The following is a 9,900-nucleotide window of genomic DNA, read 5'->3' on the forward strand; positions in this document are numbered from 1 at the left end:
CTTCCTTCCTTCCTTCCTTCCTTCCTTCCTTCCTTCCTTCCTTCCTTCTTCCCTCCCTCCCTCCCTCCTTCCCTTCCTTCCTCCCTCCCTTCCTTCCTTCCCAAAAAATGACTAATAAGGAAATGTTTTACAAGCTTGCATATGTATAACCTATATCAAATAGCTTACCTTTTCAGGGAGGGGGGAGAGGAAGGAGGGATAGAATTCAGAACTCAAAACTTAAAAAAAAAACCCAAACCCCAATGTTAGAAATTGCTTTTATGGGGCAGCTAGGTGGCGCAGTGAGTAGAGCATTGGCCCTGGAGTCAGGAGGACCTGAGTTCGGTTCCTGCCTCAGACATTTAACACCCACACAAAAATACTAGCTGTGTAACGTTGGGCAAGTTACTTAACCCCAATTGCCCTCCAAAAAGAAAAAAAATTGTTTTTACATGTACTCAGGGTAAATAAAATATTATTAAAAAAAAAAACCAAAACCCCTATTTAATGATTTGGAGAGATTACATGGTACTTTGCAAAGCTTACTGAATTTGGAGTCAGAAGACTGGGTGTGAATCCTGTCCCTACTCCTTCTTACCTATGTGACCTTGGCTAAGTTATTGAAGCCCTCTGAGCCCCAGTTCCTCATCTGTATAATGAAGGGATGGAACTCAATGGTCTCTAAAGTCTCTTCTAGCTCTAAATCTGTGATTTTATAATCCATTCAAAAATTTTACCAGAAATCAACGTCTTACTCACTGACCTGCCTTTTAAAGTGGACCATCCATGGTGAGAGCAATATGGCTCCAGCTTGCCAGTTAGGCTAGTTTTTCTTTAAGAGGTATTAAAACTATCCTCAGATTTAATTGGATCAAGGGTTTAGGCTGTTGCTGGGGCTTCCTGTTAGTCAGATCATAAAAAGCCATTAGGAGCCCCCTCAGACACCTGATCTTGATTGTTGGACCACCAAGGGGAAATCAGTCAGGGAAGCTGGTCTCCTCTGGTCATATGGTCAATCTGAAAGTTTGCCAACTGTTGGATTTTCTGCAAGTGTTTTGTTTTATTCTAACATTGAATCTGAGGTATCAGACAGGCTTAGTCATCCCTGACCTACACCACTCTTAATCTTTCAATATTCTTCTTTCTACTGATTCCTTCCCTGCTATCTATAAAATAAGCCCAATTCTCCCCCATCCTCAAAAAAACACAACCAAAAACCCTACCTCCATAAGATCCTACCATCCCTATTAACTATTTATCTATAGCTCTCCTCCCTTTTTGAGCCAAACTTTTTAAACAGGCCATCTACATCCAGTGCCTGCATTTTTTCTGTTCTTACTCTCTTCCTGACCACCTGTAGTATGGCTTCCAACCTAATCATTCATCTGAAACTGCTCTTTCCAAAATTACTACCAGTCAAATGACCAGATCTAATGCCTCTTTGGCAGTCTTATTTTTCTTTGATTTTTCTGCTGCATTTGACACTATTGACCATCATCTCTTCCTGAATATTCTCTACAATAACTTCTTATTTTGGGAACAAGGAAATCTCCTCCTCCTCCTGGTCTTGTTTTTTTGTTTTTTTGCTATTTTTCCAACCATTCTTCCCCAGTTTTTGCTGATTCATCATTCATATTATATCCATTAAGTATGGTGTACTCCAAAGCTCTAGCCCTGTGCCTCTTGCTTTTTCTCTCTATATGATCTTATTTGGGGATCTCATCAGTTCTCATGGGTTTAATTAACCCTCTCTTTGTAGATGACTGGCATATCCAGCTCTGGTCTTTCTCCCTAGCACCAGTCCCTGATCACTAATTGCCTATTGGACACTTCAAATGGGATGTCCTGAAGGCATCTCAAATATAACAAGTGCAAAACAGAACTCATTATCTTCCTCCCCAAACCCATCCCTCTTCCAAACTTCTTAATTACTTTAAATTGCACCACCATCCTTCTAGGCACCCTCATTTTCCTCCTTGACTCCTCACTTTCACTCACCACACATAACCAAGCAGATGCCAAGTATTTTTATTTCTATCTCTACAACATCTCTTGAATACATCCCCTGCCCCCTTTCACTCTTATAACCTCTCATGTGGACTACTGTGTAGTTGTTCAGTCCTGTCTAACTCTTCATGACCCCATTTGAAGTTTTCTTGTCAGAGATCCTGGAATGGTTTCATTTCCTTCTCTGACTCATTTTACAGACGAGGAAACCAAGGTAAACAAAATTAAGTGACTTGCCCAGGGTCATACAGCTAGTAAGTTTTCTGGCCAGATTTGAACTCAAGAGAAGTCTTCCTGACTACAGGCCCAGGGCTCTGTGCACTATGGTGCCACCTAGCTGCCCCAAGGACTACTATTTTAGCTACCTGTTTGGTTTCCCTACTTCAAGACTCTCCCAGACTCTCCTCTACACAGCTGTCAGACTGATTCTCCTAAAGTGCAGTTATGATCATGTCACTACCCTACTCCTGACCAGCTCCAGTGACTCCCTTGGGGATCCTTGGGGATCAAACATAAACCACCTGTACCTTTATGCTTTTCAGTCTTAAATTTTATTCCCTTCCCTGTACTCTGGTGATCCAGCCCACTGGATATTCACATACAATGCCCCCATCTCCATACCTGGAATGTGCTCCCCCTCCTCGCTTCCACCTTTTGGAATACCTGGTTCCCTTCAGGTATTGGGTCAAGAACTATTTTCTTCTTGCTGGTCACCCTAGGAGCTAGTGTGTCCTTTCCTCCTTTGGAGTAATTTTGTATGTATTCTATTTATACTTATATGTATATGGCTTGTCTCCTCTCTTAGAACTGAAGCTTATCTAGGTAAGGGACCATTTCATTTTTGTCTTTGTATCACCAGGGCTTAGCACAGTACCTGGCAAATTGTATGTGCTTAATAAATGCTTGTTGATTGATGAAAATTCAGGGCAGAAGCTTAATACTATCAGAGTTCCTGTGTTTCGTTACCTTGGGAGTGACTCACCTAGAGAGAAGATCGCTAATCCTTCCTAGTTCTAATATTCCATCCACGGCTGTATTGTTTTAGCAAAAATCACTTATGCAGCAGCAATAGAGAAATATCTTCTTTTAGAATCATAGAATCTGAGATGAAAGGGACCCAAGAGGTCGTTTAATCCAATACATACCTGATTAAGAATCCCCTCTGTAATCTCCCTTTTGTCTTTTCTTTAAAATTTTTTCTTTTCCTATTATGAGCTTCACAAACACCAAAAATCCCTGAAAATTTCTACATACAAAATAGAACAGAAAATAGGATTATATGTGGAACCACTAATTTCTAGTATGTACATATATGTACAGCTTGTTAAAAAAAAAAGTAAATCAATTCAACATGTTACTTTCAAAGCTGTCCTTGCTCTTGGTTCCTTCTGAATTTCTTCCTATTCTCTTCTGCACATTTAAAAAATGCTTTAATGACCTTCTTTTCCATCTCTTCTTCATTCTCTTTCTCCTCCTCTTCCTCTCTCTCTTCCTCCTTCTACTTCTCCTCCTCCCCTCCCTGATTCTGGTAATTCTCTTCTCCAAACCATCCTCCTTAGGTTAAGGAACATTAACAATTAAATAAGTTTATTAATGATGGTCACATCCTTAATAAAAATTGTCCTATGGGAAAGTGTATCCTAACTTCCAAAAAACAACTTATAAAAGTCAGAGCACAACTTGTGCATAGAAACTTAGGGTTGTAGGTCTATAGAGGTCACCTGGTCCAACCTCCATGGGATTTGAACTTAGATCCTTGAATCTAGATCTAATACTCTTAAGGACTTTCCTATACACATAGATATTGATGAGTCTTAAAGAACTAGCATTTGGAATAGACTACAGGTTTAATATCAAATAGCCAATATAATCAAAGGGGCCACCTAACAACTGCTTGAACTTCATGGTCTTTTGAGGCACTTAGTTTCCGAGGTCAAGAGAGCTTCTAGGAGGAAGTATCACAGTGATTAAACCTTTGTAAATGCAAATATGGCAAACAAGCCATACCATGTGAATTTTAGCTCATTCTTTCATGCAACAAAATGAGTGTGATGGAACATAGAATATACAGGAAAAGAGAAGTCCTGATAGAATGTGATTAGATATTTAAGAGAGAAAGATATCTCACTTCTGCTGAGTTGAAGATGGAAACTTCGCTATATGTGTGTGTACATTTATATATATATACACACATTACATATGTATCTTATATATACTTTTTTTTGCATGTTGTCTCCCCATTAGAATGTATGAATAAGTAATGAGTAAGAATATGGTCTTTCTTTTTCTCTCCCTTCTTTCCTTCCTTCCTTTCCTCCTTTTTCTTTTTGTCTCTTTCTTGCTTGAATTCTCTTTCTTTTTTTCCGTCTTGCTTTTTCTCTCTCTCCCTGTCTTTCTTGTTGACGATTGATCAATAGACCTTGGGCATTCACCTTTCCATGCCCCTACAATCCACCTACATTCTAAGAAAGGGATGTTGATTTCCAAAGAGTAGGATTTCAATTTACAAATACATACAAAATGGTACCTACTGGACAAGGACTTTTTCACATATGTCTTCATACCCCTTGTATTTAGTGCAATGTTTGGCATGTAATGGGCATTTGATAAATGTTTGCAGTTTGATTGATAATTCTTAACCTGACTGCGGTTTTAGAAATACTTCCTAATCTAAAGTAGTCTTATTCTGGACACTATCCAGAATTTGGGCCCAGCCTCAGCAAACTATACAGCTATTTTCTGTCCAGGAGAAATGCCACCGCATGGACTACTTTCCAAGCCTTTCATCACACTCATCCTTCCTCCCTCCCAAGTAGCTCTTTTGGAGGAGGTGGGATCAGAGAGGGAGAAGGGAGAGTTTGACTCTGCTCCTCTTCCTGGGGAAGAACGGACAAACCATCTACCTCCTTCCAGAGCTCCACCTCATTCATGAGTCAGTCAGCAAAGACGCATTACACCTGTAGGGGAATAAAACTTATACCTCCCTGTTATCTATAATTATGCAATTCCTCCCCTGAAAATGGGAGAGAAATGTCATGTCGTCACAATGCCCCATTGATAGACGTGGAGACTGAGAGCTTCATTTTACCAGTTCCCCACCCCAAACTGAGGAAGCCTCTGAATGCATTCCTGGCCAGAGCCACCTGCCTCCTTTCCCTTCTACCCGTCCTTGCGCTTTAGGAGGCAGTCTTTCTGCCCTCTTCCCAACCTTTAAGGTTCTAGTCAACTTGGGGAATTTAAAAAATTGTTTTTTAATCACAGTCTGTGTGAAGGACTTATAATAATAGCTAGCATTTATATACCTGGAAGGAAGGAGAGGGAGGAGAAGGGTTTTTAGCATTTATAGAGTACCTACTATGTTCTGGGCACTGTGCTAAGTACATTTTACAAATGTTACCTTGTTGGATCCCCATGCCCCTGGGAGGGAGGTGCTACTATTGCTTCCGTTTTACAGTTGAGGAAACTGAGGCAGAGATTATGTGACTTGCCCAGAATCACACATATAGTAAATACCAGAACCAGAACTTGAACTCAACTTTTCTGACTTCCAATCCAAAGTGCTTTCTTAATGTAGTACAGACAGTGTAAAACTTTCAAAGAGTTATTGAATCTGAGTTATAACTGTACCACCTCTAATCCAACCTGTACTGTCGTGGATAGAGCACCGGACCTGAAATCAGGAAGGCTCATCATCTGAGTTCAAATCCAGCCACAGATACTTATTAGCTGTGTGACCCTGGGTAAGTCACTTAAGCCTGTTTGCCTCAGTTTCCTCATCTGTTAAATGAGCTGGAGAAGGAAATGGAAAACCACTGCACTCTCTTTTCCAAGAAAACCCCAAATGGGGTCACGAAGAGTCAGACATGACTGAAAAAATGACTGAACAGCAACTGAGTTGCATCTATTCAATATCAGAGTTGAGACTGGGACTCAGGTCCTCTGACTCCCAGCCTAGTTGTTCTTCCAGGGCAACATGTGGTGATCACAAAAGGGTCTAAATCTATTTCCAGTCTTCCCCAACCTCTTCTACTTTGTACCTTGGAGAGTAACATAAGAGACCTATCTGAATATCAGAAAGCTCCCTTCTTTACTTGGAGTGAATTTCTACAAATCTTTTTCCATTTTTGGAGGGAAAGAATGAACAGTAATGCTGCCATCTAATGGGAGTCAGTACAGTTGGGAGGGAGTGCTTCCTAGGAATAGAATTTTTGAGTTGGAAGTGACCTTAGATGGTCATCTTTTCCAACCTCTTCATTATACAGATGGGAATCTGTATAATCAGGTTCAGAGTGATTAACTAACTCATCCAAGGTTGTATGGAACAGCTGGGTGGTGCTATGGTTAGAGTGCTAGATCTGAAGTCAGGAGTTCATATCTGGCCTCAGATACTCACTAACTGCATGACCCTGGGCAAGTCACTTATCCCTCTTTGCCTCAGTTTCTCCATATGTGAAATGAGCTGGAGAAGGAAATGGCAAAGCACTTCAGTATCTCTGCCAAGAAAACCCCAAATGGGGTCACAGAGAGTCAGACATGACTGACATGACAACAAAAAAGCAGGACCCCAGCCTCCTGACTCTGGGCAGAGGACTTACCACTACACCATACTGATCCTTTGGTAGAAGTTTTCCAAGGTCTCCATGAACCCCCTGAACTGTTCTCTTAAAGTCATGGGACCCCCTCACATATCATGGGTTGGATGCTTTACTGCTTAAGGCTCTCCCAGCAACACCTCAGAAAACTATAAGCTCTGCCCAGAAAGCAATAGTCAGCCCTCAGGACCTCGGTCACACATGGGTCAGCAGAGCAGAGCAGTCTTTCTCCTCCTCCTGCCTCTCCCTGTCCATCTGTTTCTCTTTCTGCTTCTACCTCCTAATTGTGTCTCCTTACCTGTGTCACTCTCTCCCTCTCTCTTTCTTGTATGCTATTTCTTTCATTTGATCTTCTCTTTTTACTCAGGCATTTTCTCACTATCTGTATCTATTTCTCTCTCATCTCTTTCTTTTTCTATCATTTAATCTACTCAGGGATTTTTGCACTTTCTGTCACTACTTTCCCCTCTCTCATAATACTTTCTCTTTTATATTCTTTTCCTTTATTTTTTCTTTTTCTATCACTGAATCTCTGTTCTATCACTGAATCTTTTCTATGCTCTCTTTTTCTCTTTCTCCATGTGTCTCTCTTTGTTTCTCTGTTCTCTCTCTCTCTCTCTCTCTCTCTCTCTCTCTCTCTCTCTCTCTCTCCTCTCTCCATTTCTGTTCTTAGTTCTCCTAAGCTTGTCTCTGACACCACATTACTACCTGTAGAGTCAAACTCTAGGCGCCTGGGATTTTCACTTACCCAACAGTGTTGGCCAAAGGAGGAAGGAGCAGAAGTAGTAACTGAGAAAGACCCAGTGGATCCTTCTCAGGTAGGATCTTCCCATGGCTCAGGACAGGGGTCCCTCAGGTTTCTCCACTCTAAGCCTCTATCCTGCAGAGGAAGAGGCCCCTCACCCTTTACAAAGAAGAGGAGGTGAGAAGAAATGAGGTGAACACTTCACCTGTGACTGCTGGAATGAAACAGGCTGGTTTCCCCGTGGAGACCCAGGTACCTGGCGTAGAGGACAAAAGAAGGCGTGGTCCTCTGCCAATCATCTCTGCACCTTCTTTTCTTCCCTTGCTCCAGCCACCCCCTCCCATACCAGGAAAAAAAAAATAATGATACACCCACTGCCCTGCATCACTGGCGACCTGAGCCAAGCTGGCCCCTGGTGGGGTGGAGACAGGAGAAAAATGTTTGAGAATTGAAACTAAGGACTCGCTGGGTATGCGTGGGCCCTTCCTCAGAGGACTGCTGTTTAGGTAGTTCCTGTCTTGTGATGTGGCCCCCAACTCCAACCCCTACCCCCATTCCAGCTCAAATGCTGCAAGGCTAGATTCAGGAATCCCTGAGTTGTTAAGGTAGCAGTACCCGTTGCTAGAAAAGTTGGGGAAAAAAAGAAGGAAAGAGAAAATATGAGGCAGGGTATGTGATTCAGTGGCTAAAATACTGACTCTGGAGTTAGATGGCCTGGGTTCAGATTACACCTCTGATGTTTACCACCTGTGTGACCTTGGACAAGTCACTTAACCTCCCTGGGCCTCAGTTTCCTCATCAGTAAAATGGGGGGGGGGATTGGATCAGATGGACCCTTCAGTCCCTTCCAGCCCGAGATCTATGATCCTATACAATGTTGTTGACATAGTTGTTCCTTCCCCTGGATGTTTTCTCTTCCCTTGGCTCCCATGCCTCCTTAAATACTTTCTTCTTCCTTAGCTTCATTCCTCTTTTTTTCCCTTCCTGTATGCACTTTTTTGCTTTAACAAAACTCTGTGATAACTTCTAATTGCTACTTTTCATCTTCCCTTTCTGGACCAATTTTTGTCTCCTATCCATTAATGGTAGGTGCCCCCTGAGGTTCTGTCCTGGGATCTCTTCCCTTCTTTTCTACATTCTTTTCTTTGGTCATCTCATCAGCTCCCCAAGCTCAAGCTTCATGTCTTTTAAAATAACTCCTAAATCTATATATTTAGATATAAATATATAGACCCTAGTCTATCTGCTGAATTTTATTTCCACATCACAGAGTGCCTGTGAGACTCCTTTCATTTGTCCATCCAGTTAGCATCTCAGACTCAACATTTCCAGAAAGGAATTCATCTTTCCCCTCAAACCTTCTGCCTCTGCTTCTGTTGAGGACAATACCATTCTCTCAGTCATGTAGGCTTGACTCATCCTTGACTCTTCCTTTCTCTCAACTACCATCTTTGATCAGGTGCCAAGTCTTGTTGATTCTGTCTTCCTACTTCTCTCAAATTTTCCCCTCTTTCTACTTACGTGGTCACTACCCTTGTTCAATCCCTCATTACCTCTTTCCTGGATGATTACCTTCTAATTGGTTTCCCTATCTCAAGTATCTCCCCTTTTCCTCTCTAATTCCTTCTTCCACAACCTGCCAAATTAATATTACTAAAACACAGATCAAACCCACATCACTCATCTGCTCAAAAATCTTCAATGGCTCCCTTTTGCCTCTTGGATAAAAAACAAATCCTCATCCTGGTATTTAAAATGATCCACAATCTGTTTCTAGCTTCCATTTCCAGATGTATTTTATATCATTTTTCTGTATTTACTTGACTTTTCAGCCAAATTGAACTACCAATTATTCCCCAAACTCCACCTACCATCTTCATTTCCTGTGCCTTTGCAAGCATCATCTTCCATGCCTGAAATAAACTCTCTTCTTATTATTGCTACTTAGAATCCCTAACTTCCTTCAAGGTTCAGCTCAGGTACCAACTCCTACATCCCTCCAATTATTAGCATTTTGTCTGGCCTCAAAATTGCCTTAGATTTCTTTATCTGTGTGTGCTGTATTTCCCCCACTTCCCCTTAATAGAATGTATGTTCCTTCATAGCAAGAACTGTTTTGGTATTTATACTTCCAGTGCCTTATTTAATAAACATTTGTTGATTGATTAATTAACCATTCTATAAAATAAGAAGGTTGGACTAGTTAATATTTAAAGCCTTCTCTTTCAGTTTTAAATCCTATGATCCTACTAACTGGGTTTTAGTATCTGCCTTGTCAGTAACTGAGGGGGATAGGGTTTGGGGATGCAGTATGGGGGAAAGGGAGAGAGACTATGAAATACTAAGTAGATAGAAGACAAAAGGAGGGACACTCTATGGGTTCCATAAATGATGGTGAGATGGGGAGATAGTTGTGAGGGGAAAAAGAGGGAGTAGGGATCCTTAACTGGTGGGCCAGAGTGGTTCTAAGGAGGTGGGGAATTAATGATAGCTTAAGATTTTTTTTTTTTAAGCAATTGGGGTTAAGTAACTTGCTCAAGATTACAAGGCCAGTTATTTTGTGTGAGTGTTAAGTAT

General features: G+C 41.3%; 1 protein-coding gene across 1 annotated transcript in view; it reads right to left on the minus strand.

The window, feature by feature from the left end:
* Window positions 1-9,234, minus strand: part of LOC138143775 (mucin-2-like) — a 26,936-nt gene extending 17,702 nt beyond the window's left edge. Inside the window, exon 1 of the mRNA XM_069065047.1 lies at window positions 9,195-9,234. Within this exon, the coding sequence (XP_068921148.1) occupies window positions 9,195-9,234 (40 nt within the window). The remainder of the gene's footprint in view (window positions 1-9,194) is intronic.
* Between the last annotated feature and the right edge of the window lie 666 nt (window positions 9,235-9,900).

This window comes from Petaurus breviceps, unplaced genomic scaffold, assembly GCF_028583685.1.
Source record: "Petaurus breviceps papuanus isolate PSGF00001 unplaced genomic scaffold, PetGlider_PUasm1.0 90654, whole genome shotgun sequence".
NCBI lineage: Eukaryota > Metazoa > Chordata > Mammalia > Diprotodontia > Petauridae > Petaurus > Petaurus breviceps.